Genomic DNA, 18,836 nt, shown 5'->3' with positions numbered 1-18,836 from the left:
GCTTCCAATTTATATTCAGTTTCTTCTGATATATTCAGTTTTCTCTCTTGGTTTAAATCTATTTCTTTCCACTTCATTCAATGTGATTTGACTTTGGTCATATATGCTTTCACCAAACAAAAACGAGAATATAATACAAACTAAAAAGAGATGCAAGAAGCAATTATAGAATCTGAATATTCAAACCTGGAAAAGGCTCAAATATGCCATCCAACTATCGAAAATGGCTCATTTATGCCACTATACAGCTTTTATTTATACCATCGAACATATGAAATTGCTCATTTATGCCATCGAACTATAAGAATGCCATTTATGCCACTCATTAATAGTTTGATTTATTTATACCATCGCCTATTACCAAAATGACTCATCCATGCCCTTTTTCATTAACGCCGATTTTACAATACCGTATATGACACGTGGCTCCAATGAGGTTCACGTCGTTTAATTAAACTAACCCAATTTTAAATCACAAATTAATAAAAATCCGATCCATACATTTTACCCACCCACAATCATAATCTGGGCCAAGCTACGTGTCATATATGGTATTGTAAAACCGTAAATATAGCATGGACGAGTCATTTTGATAATAAAGGACGATAAATGAGTTAAACTATCGATAAGTTCAATAAAACGAGCCTATTTCCTAGACATAGCATACATGAGCCATTTTCTATAAATTGATGACAAATGAGCCAAACTATCGATTTGTAAATAAATGAGTACCATTTCGATAATGGATGGATATTTGAGCTTTTCCGTATTCAAACAAGAGGTAGAATCACCAATAGCTAAAAATATAAAGAGGAGTTGGGCTCTCTCCCTCTCTATAGGAGACTTGATTCTAATTTGACAAGCCTCCCCCTCTGGTAATAATATTTCTCACTTCCCAGCATTATGGATTCCTCTTTAATTCAAATGCAAAGTCAAATGTCAGAAATGTATCTTAAAGCTTTACTTAGCTTCTTTTTTTTTTTTTCGTGCTTTCTAACAATATCAACATTATCACACATTTTGATGGTTTGAAAATAGAGATAAAAGTGTATATGGTGATATAAATAATAAGTTAACTCTCAATTTCTCCTAGGATTTTGTAGTTTAAACCTAGAGTAGTCATTTTCTGTCAGAGAGGTAAACGGATAGTGTTAGAGAGGAAACTGTCAAAAAAAAAGTTATTGCAACCTAAGTTCATAAACTACTAGGGGTTCACTGATTCTCTTTAATTCCTAAGAATTGAACTACAGTTTCAGAATACTTTATATCCTTAAGGTAATAGGATAGTAACTTATCAAAAAAAAAAAAAAAAAATTAGTAGGAGTAGTAATTTAAATAAAAAACATAAGAATTAAGATTTAGAAAATCTATGACCTTGATTAAATATTGATGATGAGGCGAAACTCACTGGTTTCCACTCCAGTTAGAGGAGCAAAGGGGAAAAAGTTTAGAGCGGTCAAAGAAGCAATTTTAGAGGGTTATGAATTCTGAAGAAAGCTTTATATTTGTTTCAACTTCATGTATGAACAGGTTGTGTTGTCATACGTGGATGCTGAACTGAATGTGAAAATTCTAACTTCGTCAAAGTATTAATTAGACCATCTACAGTTGAGGACAATGACGACCGTTCTACATATATATAACGTAGCCTTAATGAAATTATTAAAAAAAGCTTTTCTTAACATCATGCTTACATTACTCTCTACCTTTTCCCATTTTATGCAATATTTCTTGTGCCATCACTTATGAGATCAAACCTGAAATTACTGGTTGTTAAGTAATTCTGCTTCTTCTTCCTTTATTTTCTAGATCAACGACTTCAATCTTATTAGAATGTGGTAACTTCAGTAGAGTTTTTTCCCTTAAAAAAAGACATTCATGTGGCAGTTTGCGCTTATATTTTGGTAACTCTGTGTGTTTTTCATTTGTGCTTTCTGGTGGCATTAGTAACATTGATATGACCTTTTCTTTTGGTAGATTTCACTTAATCATTTTATGCACAATGATGAGTTGGATTTTATGAAGTTTGAGAGTTGCTTATGGATTTAAGTGAGTGGTATTTGATGCAAGTTTGAGCTTTGTTTTCAAAATATGGATCAGATAGATTGTGACACTTTTTAACTCATTTGTAGTTCTTTTCGATGATTTCTACATAATGGAACTCTCTGTTTTGTTCACTTAAATAAGAATGACTTATATAAACAAGTGTAAGAATTAATTTGTTGATGTTATCTTTAACCAAGGTCTGTGACGTGTTTAGTTTGCTTCTTAGCAGCGCCTAATAATGTATGTTTTGCTTCATTCATCTAGATGCAATTCATGAGGAGACTTATATCTTTACCAGTTTCTGTTGTAGCCATTGTTGTCAACTGTTATCCCTATATTAACCATTACCTATAAATGTCTAATGTTGGGCCTGTGCTCACGGGCATTCCTCCACAACTTCACTAGTTTTGATAGAAACTGCTAGAAGCTTGATTTGGGCAGGCATAATTCCGAGTTGGGAAAATACATAAGTTGCCTCTTAAAATTATTTTCACACTTTAACTTTACGAACGACCTATCACCCTTTATTTTTGCTCAAATGTAACCATTACCCCCTGATCAGACATTCCAATAAGTTTGACGGACCATTTGCTGTACAAAAAGTTCCTCTAATCTCCATACTTACAGGAGCATCTGCTTTTAAATAATTCTCACAATACCAAGACAGGGATCACTTGAATCATCAGTTCATGGACACTATTATTGACCCTTAGCTTTCACTAGTTATCAAGAAAGGTCCAAACTGGAGAGGTATGATATCTGATGGCCATAGGCCCCCCAGAAAAGCTCCAGAAGTATTTTGGCTCCTTCACTTTCAATGAAAAACATGTTAGATCGTCTCTATTTGTGGAGACTTGCAGCAACAACATTTACAAACAATATGCTTTCTAAATGTATTCAGCACTTCATCAAATGACAATTTTTCTTTAATGATTCTCCAAGCCGAAAATGAAATTTTGAAGGGGTTTGCTTGTACCAGCATTGCTTCATCAAGTCATCCTTCTCCCTTGTGTTCCTGATAACATTCCATGCTGACATGTTAGTGAAATTATCATCATTAGTATCATTCCAAATGGGAATATCATTTAGATTAGAATCACCAACACTGATAAAATTAAAATGTCGAATCAGATTAGCTGGAATAAGTTCATTGAGTTTCTCAATAGTTCAATGCCCATCTTATTTGAATTCATCCACCTTTAGTTTACCAGATTTAGGGACATTATGAACGTAATTGGACAACGGGCTATAGCCAGTGCAATTGTCCCATCAAAAAGTAATATCACCCTTATTAACAATCCATATAATGCTCTTCTAGCCTTCTGTTTGATGCTCATCATTTTTTGCCAATCATGGGACTGGCTTGACCTTCATTTCTTAGCAACATGATGCCTTCTAACACCACTTAGCCTTGAGAAAATCATACCAAAAATTCTCACTTGTCCTAAAATTCCACCACCTCTTGATAGCAAGAGTGTTACAAACACCCTGCATATTCCTAGTACCAACTCCATCCTCCAAAATAGGATAGCAAGGTTTTTCCGAGGAGCAGGGTGCCCTTAAGAGGGCTCATAGCAACAAGAATATGTGTAGGAATAGCTCCTTTTTGGTAAGAAGGAGCTAATTTATTAGAATAGTATTAGTTAGTAATCTCGACTTAGTGATTCTTTTCCTCCATGATGAATTGTTGACACCAGTCCACACCTAGGAATTCTTGTTGACACGTAATATTCATTGACTTGATATGGTAATTTTACATTCTTTAAGCTTTAGGTGAATAAAACTATTGTCTGATCATGAATTAGAAATTTTCTGCACCAAAAATATTCTCTTAAACAAAGGTATTCACGCTTGGATGATTTCTTTGGATACCTTGGTTGCCATTACTAAAAACTTGAGTAGGAATTGATCCTAGATAAACTATTGATCTAGCTCTTTCGTATCAAGGAAAATCCCTATTTCCTCTATTAGGTTAGGTTCCCTTTCGTTGAATTTGAAACCTAACACTTTGGATTACTAAATTTTTGGAAGGAATTATTGTTATATTACGTAGTTCAAATAAAAAAATTATTTATATAAGATAAAATTTGAATTGATTTTAAAATCTTAAAGATTAAGGCAGTAGAACTTGTCACATAGTTCAAATAAGAAAAATCACAAGTAAAATTTAATTGATCTTATAAAATAGATATAAAAATAAGTACATGATAATTTTATCCATAATTTATAGCATGTGCATAGCTTATTTTATTTTGCAAAATTATACACGTTTCCTCTGCAATAGACACCACCAAGCCAGAATAAAAATTAAAAAAAAAATGTAGAACGGTGAGTTATCACTTATCGGACCAAAAACAAAATATTCAGCATGTGAATACACGTTAAATATACCAGTTGGATCTGATGTGAAATTATTGCACTCTAATATAATGTGCCTAACACTTTTAATTCCTCCTATATTGATTGCCTCATTTTGTTTTCTCCACCTTTAGCGGCAACGGTAGTTGATTATATTTTGCTTGGTCAACTGTCTCTGCAGCTTCCAGTGATCATGTGATTCATATCTCCCCCATATCTTTTTTGAAGTGTAATCCTATTTAACTCATTAAGCTGAATTCTCTCTCTCACACACACATTTCCTTTCTCATGAGCATTGGAAATCTACTAATAAGAAATCCAAAATGGTAATTTAGGAAGTGTTAGGTGAATATTGTTCAATATCACCATATTTGATTGTTTATTTAAAAATAATTTATCTAAAAAAAATCAAGTTCCTTAAAAATTTAATGAGGAAAATGACTTCTCTCATAAAAGTAGAGAAAACAGTTTGGTAAACTGCATTTCACATTGATCGTCTCCCCCCTACCCTTCAACACACTCCACCGCCACCTCCACCCTACTCGTCCATTTTCACTCCGCATAGATTATTTATAAATATTTTAGGAATAATATTTCCGGCATACTTATCAAGCATCAAAAAGTAAATAAGAAAACCATTTATTTTTGAAAAACATTTTCGTCATACTAAACGGTAAACGCACCCTAGTCAGACAATAGAATTATGTGAGTACACATTAAACGTGCCACTAGATTGGATCTCAATGAAGTATAGTTTAATGTATTCATACGTGCCTAAGACTTTCTCGGCTCTCTTACAACAGTTGCCTCTTATGTTTGTTTCTCCGCCTTATTAGCTGCAACTCTACTTCTCAACTTTATTTTTGCTCCGCACCTAAATTTCTGTGTTCAAAGTACTATCAGAGACCAATGAGTTCATATCCTCCACCAGGCAAGTTTCCTATATTCCTTTCATTTCTTTGTAGAAATAATAAATTTCAATGTCCTTTGAGCAGAAATGTCTGTATATAGTTTCTCCCAGCTAGCATGTTCTTGGCCTTTTCACCAGTCAAAACTGAGATTTTTAAATTACTTTAAGAGGTTAGAAAAGAATTACTACTAGGATTTTCTCTACCAGCTAAATGTTGATGAAGACTTATGTTGACATTGATTGTTAGGGTATGGTGCACCATCAGCACCACCACAAAGTGGTTACTATGGTCCTCCACCACCAGGAGGACCCCCACCCCCTAATTATTATCAAGGTTACTTCAATGATGATCAATACTCTCCACCACCTCCTCAACATATCTACCACCACCACCATGAACATAGCGGTTGTTCCTCATTCCTCAAAGGCTGGTATGTCATATGTCAACAACAACCCCCCTTCCCCACCCCCCACCCCACCCCTATCTATTTTTATAATGATGTGTGTTTGACTGAACACAAAATTAACTTAATAAATACTTTTTTATACATGACAAAAGTACCCTTAGAATATCTTGTAGTTTTAAACATCTTATGACATCAAATTAATTGATATAGGAATATGTTATTAAAAGTGAAATAGAAAATCTGAAGTTAAAAGGTCCTGTAATATAAAAAATTGTCTTTTTTCTTTTTCTTAATTTGACTAAATAAATAACGCGTCATAGAAAATCCAACGGATGAGTATGACATCTATTCACGAAACGTTGATTGGTATGTGTTATCTTATTCTAAGCATACTTTCATTTGGTCATGGCAATCTCTATCTCTCCACTACTTGATCTTGAATCAATTGACTTTTTGGCCATTACTTTAATTTCTAAGATTATAGTAAGTGTTCTAAGTAATCTTCTCAAGTTCAGTTGGTTCAAAACTGAAGTGCTATTATACTGCTTAAAATCGTACCATTTTTAACGAGTGAATAATAGATAAAAGAAATTCATTAAGGAAATAAACAATGACAATCACATAAAGAAATTGAAATGCCCGATCACCAATTTGATTAAGGAAAACCAATGCTTTAATACCACAAGAAAATAAACAATGACAATCACATAAAGAAATTTAAATGTCCCTAAGAGATTTTCGCTTAGAACTTTTGCCACAATTGTTAGGTTTTATACGAGTAGAATTGACTGTCAAATCATTCGCTCTCTCTTTTTTCTTTCCATTCTTCGAAGAATATAATACAGTATTTCATCCGTCCCAATATTATTTGATTAGGCATAAAGTTTAAGAAAAAAATGAAGACTTCTGAAATTTTCAATCAAACTTTAAATATTTTCCCTTCCCCTGCCCCAATTAAAAAAAAAAAAAAAAAAGAGGGGTGGGTTTTGGGGAGGAGGGGGAGGTGGGGGGGGGGTGCAATCTCTTTGTTATTGTTAAAAGAAATATACAAAAACAAATTACATGTGGAAGAGATAAAGCCTATCCTTCCACAGGTGAATAATAAATTCAAGGGACATCAAAAAGGTAAATTCTACGCAAGTTTCTATCTACATATAACATTCAAAGAGTTAGATTTTTAAAACTTGCTTATAGTGGTAAAGGAATTCACTCAAGTTATAAAGAACTCTGTCTCGCTGAATTAGAAAATTAAGTATGTCTAAAATTAATAAAGAGATAGTACATTTTTACATTTGAAAATTTTCAAATAATGCATAATTGGAATGATGAATATGTGAATATAACTAAGTACAAGTCGAACTATATGATATAATTTTTTAAGTGATCTCTTAATAAATTCAATATTTTTCAAGTCAACCAAAAGCAACAATGACACTCTTTCTCGGGTTGATTTCTCGGAAGGTCACTCAACTATAGTAATTGTAACACAATAATCATTTAACCTTGTTTTGTAACTGAAAAGTCACTCAACTTTTATCTTTGTAACATAAAAGTCATTCAACTCTGTTTAGTCAACTTTGTTGACGTGACATTTTTTTAAAAAGTTAAATCCTTATTTTATATAAACTCACCCATTTTTACCATTTAGTAACCCGCTCAACTAACCTGACCTGCTATCCAACGAATTTAGTGTAGAACTTGATGAGGATGTCTAAGAACTGATCATTAGTGTAAATTTTGTAGAGCAGAGGATTAATATAGTAATTTTGAACAAAATCACTACTTTTGGCTCCTGCATTAATAAGTGAATTGAAACGTTGATTATTGTTGTTGCATTTACTTTTCCGGCAATCACTACCAACTTCTTATGGTATTCTTTGTAAAATTCAAGCTGCTTGCTCAAGGCATAGGCGAATCCAGGATTTTAAGAGGATGTGTTAACCATTTTAAATAAAATTAAAAATAAAATAAAAGGAAGTGCATTTATTTGGGTTCGATCCAGACCTTAAGGGATTAAACCTAGCGTTTAACCAGTGCTCCAATCAGTCTAGTTTGACCATGTGTTCCTTCAGTTAATATTAGATATATTTTAAGAATTATATACATAATATACCGAGTTTAGTCGACTCTGTCTCAAGGGAATTTTATTCTGAATACATCATAAATGAAAGAAGAACAAAGGCATAACTAGACTCAGTTGATTTACGTAATAATTTGTGAATATAATTCATAAATCTCCTCGAAGAACTGTTATTACTTGCAAATAGCCTAGCAGTAGTGTCATAATAATCGGATGAACTTGAGGCAAAATTTCAAGGCTTGAGTAGGGAAGAGAATCTAGCCACGTTATTAGTAAAAAATTATTAGTAAAATTTCAGTCCTTAGTGTTTTGTTATAAAAATTCGAATAGCGGGTCGGTTTAGTGGTACGGATTACTAAATGGTAAAAATGGATGAATTTAAATTAAATAAAGATTTAACTTTTTAAAAAAATGTCACATCAGTAAAAGTTGACTAAAATGAATTGAATGACTTTTATGTTACCATTACTATAGTTGAGTGACCTTCCGAGAAATCAACTCCACTCCTCAATTTTTTTATCTCTGTTTATGAAAACTGAACTATATTTATTTACCTACTGTTGAACAACTGAACTATATTTATTTACATAGACAACGTTACCTCTGTCCAAAAAGAATCCGAATCATATTTTTACTACTTTTTATTGTTGGTATCTTATTTATTCTATTTATTACTTATAAAAATTGATTGCATTTTGCAGTTTGGCTGCTCTCTGTTGTTGCTGTATTTTGGAAGAGTGTTGTTGCTGCTGCTTCTAGTTGGTTGGATTTTCCACCTACCCATATATCATGTACCTGTCAAACGTAACTTGCTATCTATTTATTTTATTTCTCGAACTTTAATATGATTATAATAAATAATGTTCATATTGGACGACTTTGAACTGCAAACTCTGTATGAAGGTCTTCTTGCTTTTGATTATGTATTTTTGAAGGCATGTTGATAAATGATGGGAGGACAAACGCCAGCTAGTTATATTTTAGGAATTAAATACTGTATGATTGCTTGAAATTTGATGTAGTTTTAAGATTTTGATACTTGACGATCTTTTATATTACTAGCTGAATATTGAGATGCTGTTTGAAATTTCGTTTACATTGTTAGGGTCTTTATTCCTAATTCTTCGATTCCCAAGTTAATATAGTTGTTTGAAATTTCTTGTTCTTTCATATAATATAAAATGTCATAATTCTTCTGCTGAGCAAAACAGTTTGGAAGATGAAAAGCTTATTTCTTTTTGGGGACCGTGGACACCTGCTTAATGTTTTTATTGACCATCCCAGTAGTTCTCCCTTCAATAATCAAAATCGAAATGTAATCGACTCGATCACCACGCATTGCAAGTTCATAATACGTGTCATTTCCATTTTTTATTTTTTTTAAGAATAGCAAAATTTGTTTTCATGAAAGCTTGCAAAGAGCTAATGACACAGGTTTTAATAATCTATTTGAAGGAAGTGATTTTTTTTTTTTTTTTTTTTTTTTTTTTTTTTTTTTAAAATTTTAGTGATAGAGTCTCCGCCTTCTCTCTACAACATGATGTAAAACATGTTTAATATATAGTACGACCTAATAACTATCTCAATTGAAAATAGAAGTTTGGCTCCAAAATTGCTTAAATTTATCAAAACGCAGAAGGACATATAATATAGAATATAACCTAATAAGGGGCAAAATTGATCCACAGAAAGTAATACTCCCTCTGTCCCGAAAAAAAATTGTCTTAATTTGACTTGATATAAAATTTAAGAAATAAAGAAAGACTTTTAAAATGTGTATCTAAAACAAACCTTATATATTTGTATAAAAAAATAATCTCATAAAATTAAATTATTTAAATAGAGAAAGGTGTCAATCTTTTATACGGTAAAAAAGAAAAAAAAATAATCTTTTTGAACAAAAAGATCATGGACCAATTACAAAGGCCCAGTGTTAAAGAAAATGAATTTGAAGGAAAAGGGGCTTCATCAGCCATGTGTGGTAACTTTAGCGCATTAACAATTTGAAACATATGTTGCCCTTGTGAGACTGCTAAACTTTATTGGGCAACTTGCATGATTGGCCTTCGTCGGGGGCGGTCTTTAATTTTTGTCCTTCACTTAAATTATTCCGAAGTTTTGAGTTCGAACCCCGATTTAGTCATAAAAAAAAAATCGAGACAAGACTTTGCGACGTTAAGGTATAACTAAAGTTTGCGGATATAATAACTTTTAAATATGAGGATGCAAACTTTTAGTTATGCCTTAAGGAAAGTCTTTTTATAAGGTAAAGTATCTTTACGTCTCCCGATAGACTTTTAGTTATATATAAACCAAAGTCCGCCGTATAAAGATGAACTTTTGCAAAAGCCTTGCCTTGCGATTGTTTTTGACTGAGCGGGGTTCGAACCCAGAACCTCGAGGTATTTTCGGCCACCTTTTTAAGCGAGGGCAAAAATTAAAGACCAGCAATTTGAGGGGCAAAAATTAAAGACCACCCCAAAAGAAGGGCAATCCGTGCAAAAAAACGAATTTTGTTATCCTCCCTTATATATAGTAGTAATATCACTTGGCCCAAGTTTATAATCAAAATGAGCCTATAAATTTAGGACGAAGTGTGCAAATACCCAATTTTGGCGCCGTTATTTATGTTGTACCTAAAGTTGATTCTTTTTGCAAATATACCACTTTGGAACCACGTCAGAAAATGGAACTGAAGTTGTAAAAACTTATGTTTGAAATTTGGAAAACTTTAGACATTTTTTGCCTGAAGTGTGGCCTCGTTAAAGTCAAATGTCAAACATTTTTGTCCAAGCCAACATCAGATACTTATTACCAAAGTTGTGGAGTTGGCAACACAAACTTCAAACATTTTTTTTACTAAAGTTGCGGCCTTGGCAAAGCTTAATACTTCAAACATATAATGGCTTGTCAAGGCCAATTTCAAACATTTTTTACTGAAGTTGTGATCTTGGCAAGACCTAACTTCAAACATTTTTTACTAAAGTTGCGACCTTTGCAAGACCAAATTTCAGACATATATTTAGATGCACCTCGTACGTTTCAGCATGAGATAAGGCATATATTTGACTACACTTCAAACATTTCTACTATATTAGAAATGAGAGTTTGGAGGACGAACATGGGACGAACGGGGGTAAAAGTGTAATTTTAATGTTTAGCTATTTTTCTTTATTTATCATTCATCATTTGTCTTTCTTTCTCCCCCCCCAAGCTTATTTGCCTTCGACTTCTTCCTTCTTGAGGACCATGTAAGGTCTGATTCTTTTTCTTTTTGTAGATATTATTGATTTAGAATCTAGATTGTTTGATTTACAATCTTCATTTTGCCATGAAATTATACTTGCACTTTATTTTTCTTTAGTTAAGACATAGCCTGTCTGGTTTTGATATTTAGTTTTCCTCTTTTGTCAGTTTGAATTCTGCAATACCCTAGCTGCTACCGCTGGCTACAGAATATGGAAACAAAAATATTAACAAGGAAAAAGCCATGATGCAACCAATGTGTTTGATGAAATTTCTCAATGAAAGGAAGATCCAGCAAGTGTGTTAACCTCTTCTTAGCAATCAATCAAGCTCTTTACATAGTATTGGACACTGATTAGATCACTAAACTTGATTTCTGCTGTCATTTTGTTGATTGGTAAGTTTCTCCGAGATTTATCAATGTTTTCTTATTTTTTGTTTTTGTATCTTCGCATTGTTCTTAACCATTTATAGTCAATCTACTTCCCTTTGTATCTATAGTCAATCTACTTCCCTCTGTATTGTTTGATTTATCGAGACAGTTCCCATGCATACAGGGACAAAGTATGGAGTCGAGGATAAATCTAAAGCAGTAGAACAAACACTGATCCTAATCTACGTACAAAGAAAAAGAAGACTGGGACATGGAAATCGAAGAAAGACAATCAAAATAAGACAATTGTTGCCAAGGTGATGCGGACTTGATTGCAGAACACTAATCAGGTATCGACGAACATTGAATGTCTAATTATGTACTTTGAGTTTTACATAGCTTTTGATTGAGATATATTCCTATAGGCACACACACAGAGCCCTATCAATATGGCTTGACAGAGTGTGTGCGTGTAAAATATTTTTTTCTTAAGGATATTATTTCCCCCGTCATTCATTTGGTTGAACATATAGTAAATGAAATTCAAGCATTAATAATCACAAACAGTAAATTATGGAAATGATATTCACATGTTATAGGAGTAAGCATTACAGAATATGAATGGAGTGGAAATAATTTTCAAATATTTTGCAACTACAAGCTAGAAAATAGTTCACCATGAAAATGATTCCACTATCAGAGTGGTAGCTTTTATACTTGCAATGTGTTTTATGTTAAAAATCAGTGTGAAGTAATAGTCTGTCTCTACCTGATTTGCAAATAATATTGAATTTCTATCATGAACTTATCTGTAATTATTTTTTGCTTTCTTTTGCTCTATTATTAATTTAGCTAATTTGATTGTTGGATTTTAGTGCTAATTCAGGGAGTCCAGAATAGAGGTGAAAATGGTATAAAAGAAGCTGTTAGGCCAAGACTTCTCAGGAATTTCATAACTATCTTAGGAAATATTAAGTTTAAATGGACTAAGTAATATATGAAGAGTTCAATTGTGGAGAATAAGTCACGTTATTATCCCGGCTTCTGCACATGATAAAACTTTTAATTGTCAGACTGTCACCCCTAATGCAGTTAATCACTTAAAGTTCTACAAAGTTTTTGCGTTTTGTTGAACTCTCCCACTAAGACATTTTTCCTAGGGAAAGGCAAATGGTCCAACAAGTGAAATGTTGTGTTCAATTCAATTGATATGGTTTATGTTGACATCATGTAAATGGAATAGGATGCTGATGGAAGGTAAATCAAATTTTAGAACATGTCACTGCATCTTACCGATGCAACTGGCACACTATTCAAACGGAAAGAATTTTCAGTGAGAAACGAAGAGATGAAATTGAGAGGAAGGGTGTGGTTCGTCCCTCCATGTGGCGCTCATCGTACAGCGCCACCGCTACCTGCAACAGTTGATGGTCAATGGTGATGTAAAACATTTACTTTAGAAGGTGAGCTTTTCAATTGTCATATGCTTCGTGATTCTTGAAATTAACTTAATGTGTTTTCTGCTCATCCGGTAAAAATTTCTGCTGTAGGATAGGCTAAAATTGAGGCTCAGTTTTGCTAAAAGTTATTAGAGGTTCCACTTCTAATCAAAGGATTAACATCAGACGTAAGTGATACTAATTGTTTTGTCTTTCTTTTGGAATTTGGTTCCAAGTGTAGGCCTTGCAATCTTGTCCAGTTCAGTAGCTATCTTTTTGGTTTTTAGCATAGTGTTCTTTCGTAGTGTAAGTTTTTTTCACTCAGCAGGAAAAATTGAAATAAGAGTACTCTGTATGAAGTTCAAGTTCTATGATTTGGTTTTCCTTGAAATGTAGGTTTCTGAATTGAAAATGAAAAACATATAATAAAGCACCATTTAAGCAGAACTCAGGTAAAGAATGAACACAATTTATTAAAGATTTCCTCTTTCCAGATTCTTGGTTATGAAAGCTGGGGACTTTATTAATTCCTTTTCAGCTCTATTGAGTCAAAATGGGCCTGATATAGGTATTTGTTTCTTTTGGCAATAGATTTTTAAGTTGTATACACTGGAAGTGTAAAGAATTTTTTGCATTGTCGGGGCACTCAAACGATATGCAATCTTGAAAATAATTCTTCCATCTAATTTTCTTTTTTGTTCGTGTACTCTCTCTCTCTCTCTCTCTCTCTCTCTCCAGGTCGTTTTTGATGCATTCAATAAAAATTTGGCTAAGGAATGGGGCATGGAAAATGATATAAGATCAATGCTATTATATCAGGCCCTTTTATATGATACTGCGTGAATGGAATTGCTTCTAGCTATGCAGCTTGAAGCAAACATTTTCTACTTTATTCTTTCCTGTCTTCATGCTTTCTTTCCAGTACTAATCTGAAGAGAAGAAGCATCCAAGACCACGACAAAAATAGGAATATGGAAAAGTCAAAGCTGCATTACTGCCCTCAATTGCTAGATGAGAGGTTACTGAGGCTACTGATATGTTACATATATGTATTGAATTTTACTGGGCCAGCACTTTTAAGTAGTTACTCTCTCACCTTTAAGTTGCGTGAAGCTAAAATATTCCTCCTTTTCTTAATGAAGGCACATACATTCTTTTGTTGCCCCGAATTGGGCTACTACTATGTCTCTATGCTCAAATCTTGATCCTATTTTGGGGTTGTCTTTTTTAGTTCTTAGATACTTTTTTACGAGTTCAGCTGATTTTGTAAATATTTGGCTTCCATGTATTGGAATATTTTGCAGTTGGCGTGTTGTGACTTCTCTAAGCATTTGTATTTGTATTCTTACTCTTTCACGTATATCAAAGTCGCTTTATGTACAATGTAAAGATGCATGAATTACAGTGGGCTTAAGTTCAATGGATTTGTAAATAACTGTGTGGGAAATGAATAATGAAATTGGTGATAAGAATTTTATAGTGATGTACAGTAGAACTGACAACATGCACAACTTCATTCTACTTGGTAGCATTTGAACTGCCATTACTCTAATGTCATATAAATAAGGAGGAAAAATCATATTTTCGTGAATTGATATAAACTTACCCCAGATGACAGTTAATTGGGTTCATTTGTTTGCTTATATTTGATGTAGTGTTACTTACTTCAAGCATCTCCTTTTAATGTAAATAGCAAGCCACTTCAGCTATGGGCGTATAGAGAATGGGAGATGAAATTATTTAACAGGGAATTCTACAGGCTATAATGAATTATTCAATTGCAGGGAAATACAACAATGACTAAAGAATTATGTTGTTGAATACTGCACTAAGAGTTGAGAACCTCGAATTTTGAAGATGGTTTCTAGGAAAGACAACTGCAGACAGGTATATTCTCATTCTATAACTTAGTAATTTGATTTCTCAATCTGGTGTTCATCTGCTAACAATGAGGTGATCAGGATCCGTTCACGTTTTACATAAATGGAGAGGCGAGGGAAATCTTGCTTAGGAGTTGATGAAGGTTGCTTGAAATTGTTGTAACTTTAATATGAACTCATCTACCGTTTTGTAAGCAGGACTTCGCAACATATGCAGAGGCATGACATGGTGAAGCATTGGATCACACTCAACAAACCTTATACATATTTATAGTACAAGGTTATGATCTCGGCAGCCAGTCATCACAGGGGCGATGATATATCCTTCTTCATGCCTTTTATAAAGAAGAAAACAGTGGCAGGTTCGAACCTTACATTGCTGCACACAATGGCCTCTTGGTTCATACAACTGCAGTGAGCATTTTAGAAAGAAGTATCAGGCAGTTAATACATATACTTTCACTAACATTGAATTCTTTGAGACTTGAGTCGGGATATATAAGTTATCACTCTTGAGATTGAAAGTGTCTCACGATGTAAATCTATATTTACTATTAGATTATTTCATTTTGATATCCATCAGGTGTGTATGTGTGTATGACTTTATATGCCTCAAACTCAAATCTATGCAGGACTATTGCAAGAATACTCTTTTGATTTCATCAGGAGGTTTCTACTATTATGTCAATATAGAAATGATTCACAAACTGTGCATGTATAACTTGACTTTGCTAAACTCTCATAGTCAAGGTACATATGTATTCGTGCATCATCATTCGTGCTCAATCAAATTTTCCGTATCTGATGTTCACTATTGTTCACATAAAAGTATATTTAAGCCGGAATGTTAGGCCCACTATCTAGTATTGCATAAAGTTCATGTGAACAAATTTTTGCCTAGAACTAGCAACTTGTTCTTTGAATTTCTACAATTGAACACGCAATTCAACACTCAAATTTACCTTAAATGAGCTCAAATTTGAAATATAAGTTCCATATATTACAAAGAATAAACCACAACCATCAATTTGCCAAAACGATAATGAATCTACCAAACTAATTCGGCAACAATGGTGATTGTTTAGCATTATCTTCAAGCTTTTTCAACAAGACCACTTGATTTAAATTTACTTTTCATATCCAAAATTCAAGACCACTTCTTCACAACTTCATATTTCAATTGTTATAAGTTCAAAAAATATTATTGAACGAAGAAGAAGAGGAGGACAAAAGCAACACAGAAGCAATTTTGTTTAAAGTTACCTATAATTTGGGTGCTAGATAAACTTTTTGAAAAAAGTGAATATAGGTTAAATGGGGATGACCACATAGGATACCCAATAAATTTTTACTATTTTCAGATCTTATCATATTTAGTTCATTTTGTATATAATTTGAAATACTTAGGGAAAGAGCAATAGTTGCTTAATTTATGATTATGATTTGCATTTTTGATGCTTAGATATTGATTGAGGGTAATATTAATGTTCATCATCACAGATTTAATTATTGTTGGGTGAAATAAAGTGAAAAATTAAACTCCATTGTTGTGTTGTGTGTTTTTTTTTTTTTTTTTTTTTTAATTAAAAGCTTGAAATTCACAAATGAGTTTTGTGATTTGTTGATAATTTTGACAAATTGATGATTGAGGTTCACTGGGAATGTCATTTTGACGTTGTGACTAATTAAAATTTAGAAACATTCAATGAAGATTTGAGCTATTTGCTGATATTTTTGAACCATTTTGAATAGAGTTTCATGATTAATTAAACTCAGAATTTGTAAAAGTTTGTATAATATTATATAATTTTATATAACAGTGTAAAAGTATCTATAAACACCTTTTATACAATGTTGCGAAAGAATTTAACTATTCAGTTGTGGAACTAAAAATATGGCTACTTACGTGCAATGTATTGTGTTGGTTTATAATTTTTGAAATTTTCCCTTCAGTTAATGCAGACAACGAAAAACAAATTTTTGTGTGTACTTCCATTATATATCTCTAGATGTTCTGTTCATTCATTATTCATATATGTAGTTATATATATATATATATATATATATATATATATATATACTTAGACCATATTAAAAATTACGATTAATACTATTGTACACTTGTTCAAATCTAAGACTTTATTTTTATTCGAGTTTGCTACGAAAATTTATTAATACTTTTTAAAAGAGAAGATTTGTTTTAAAAGAAAACTATTTTCTTCTCTTTGAGATAAAATAATAGCAATATTTAAGCATTACTTTCAATTTTAATTCGATTAATTTAAAAGTTAAAATAGCTTATTATTTTTTATCAAATTTTGATTCGGATTTTAATTAAATTATTAAATTAATTTTACATGTTTGAAACGAAACAAAGTAGAAATTAATTTTTTATTTAAACGAAGAAATGCTATTATTTAATTTTGTAAATATTCTGGGTTTAACTCATTTTACTTGTCATGTTGTCTTTTGCATGGTTTTTTAAGGAAACGCCTTGCAATTATAATTTGACTAATTTATCTTATTCATTATTTGATCTTCATTTGATATTAATCTCTTTTCACATTTATTAGAGTAAGAATAAAAATAAAAATAAAAAAATTAAATTGTATGTTATTTTTTTGAAATATATATATTTTAAGTATATTTATTTTAGTAAACATAATAAATATAATAAAGCATTTCTATCTACTTTTTAGAAGAGTTGGTAATATAAAGGATTTTTTTCTTTCTTATAAAAAAAATAGGACCGAAAAGCTGGGGACTTTATTATAAACCTATGCAGCTCTTATACGTAGTAATAGTAAAGTAATACATATAATTTTTTTTTTCAAAATTTGATTTGGATAATTCTAATTCAAATTATTATATTAATTTTATATGTTTAAGATGAAACGAACTAGAAATTTGATTTTCTATTTAAATGAAGAATTTCTTTTTTTATTTTTTAGTAAATATTTTTTTGTTTAACTCATTTTACTTGTCGTGTTGTCTCTCTCTCTCTCTCTCTCTCTCTCCAGGAAACGTCAATTATTAGAATTTCACTAATTTACCTTATTAATTATTTGATCTCTTTTCACATTTATTAGGTAAGGAAAAATGAAAAAATAATTAAATTCTATCTTATTTTAATATATAAGTATTTTAAGTATGTTCTTTGTACAATAATTTCGTTCTAGCTATGCAGCTTGATACAAACATTTTCCATCATTTATTGATTTAATTGTTTGATTTTCTAAGCACTTTTTTTAACATTGTTTGTTTTTTCAATATGGGATTCATTTTTTTTAATATTAGTTGTTGTTTAATATATATGGGGCCACATTTTTTCCTCAGTTTGGATGTGGTGGATTCCACTTTTTTTTTTTTTTTTTTTTTTTAATACCTGTATTTAATATGGGGCCATGAAGAACTTCTATTTTTTAAATTTTTAGTAAATATTTTTCGTTTAACTCATTTCATTGTCTTTAAGTATCTAAAACTTTATTATATTAGTTTTGAATACAAAGTCACAACTTTTTTTTGACATTGTTTATTTTTTTAATATGAGATTAACTCTTTTTTTTTTTATATATATATATATATGCTTGATTTTGTCAATATGGGATACTATGTTAAAAGTTCTTAATATAACATTGTAGTTTGTGTCAGCGTATTTAAAATTTTATTATATTAGTGTTTATCCATATGGTGTTTAATATGAGGCCCACAATTTTTTTTTTTTTTAACATTTTTTATTTTTTTAATACGGGATTCATTTTTTTTTTTTTTAGTAAATATTTTTCGTTTAACTCATTTTATTGTCTTTCGTATCTAAAACTTTATTATATTAGTGTTTGCTAAGAATACAAAGTCTCGAACTTTTTTTTTTGACATTGTTTATTTTTTTAATATGAGATTAACTCTTTTTATATATATATATATTGCTTGATTTTGTCAATATGGGATAATATGTTCAAAGCACGATTAATATAACTTGTAGTTTGTGCTCCGTATTTAAAACTTTATTATATTAGTGTTTGCTACTGATACGCATGGTGTTTAATATGAGGCCCACAATTTTTTTTTTAACATTGTTTATTTTTTTTTAATACGGG

The 18,836-nt window shown here is 31.5% G+C and overlaps 1 protein-coding gene and 1 long non-coding RNA gene across 8 annotated transcripts; both read left to right on the top strand.

The window, feature by feature from the left end:
- Window positions 1-5,554: 5,554 nt before the first annotated feature.
- LOC132035560 (protein CYSTEINE-RICH TRANSMEMBRANE MODULE 13-like) lies at window positions 5,555-8,897 on the top strand (the record flags this gene model as incomplete). Its single annotated transcript, XM_059425860.1, has 2 exons — window positions 5,555-5,745; window positions 8,503-8,897. Coding segments are annotated over 2 exons (249 nt in total), but the record flags the coding sequence as incomplete, so codon positions are not given.
- A 2,021-nt stretch (window positions 8,898-10,918) lies between these two features.
- On the top strand, window positions 10,919-15,404 carry LOC132034162 (uncharacterized). 7 transcript variants are annotated; one of them, XR_009408969.1, is made up of 6 exons: window positions 10,919-11,057; window positions 11,605-11,770; window positions 12,664-12,883; window positions 12,976-13,047; window positions 13,598-14,746; window positions 14,938-15,404. It is a non-coding gene; the product is annotated as an uncharacterized LOC132034162 (long non-coding RNA). The 7 variants fall into 7 exon arrangements; XR_009408970.1 differs by having other exon boundaries at window positions 12,971-13,047; XR_009408976.1 differs by having other exon boundaries at window positions 12,971-13,047; window positions 14,644-14,746; window positions 14,938-15,316.
- The last annotated feature ends 3,432 nt before the right edge of the window (window positions 15,405-18,836 follow it).

The sequence above is a fragment of the Lycium ferocissimum genome, chromosome 10 (genome assembly GCF_029784015.1).
Source record: "Lycium ferocissimum isolate CSIRO_LF1 chromosome 10, AGI_CSIRO_Lferr_CH_V1, whole genome shotgun sequence".
Classification (NCBI taxonomy): domain Eukaryota; kingdom Viridiplantae; phylum Streptophyta; class Magnoliopsida; order Solanales; family Solanaceae; genus Lycium; species Lycium ferocissimum.
Note: the sequence above shows the minus strand (reverse complement) of the source record. Positions and strands in the feature narration are given on the sequence as shown.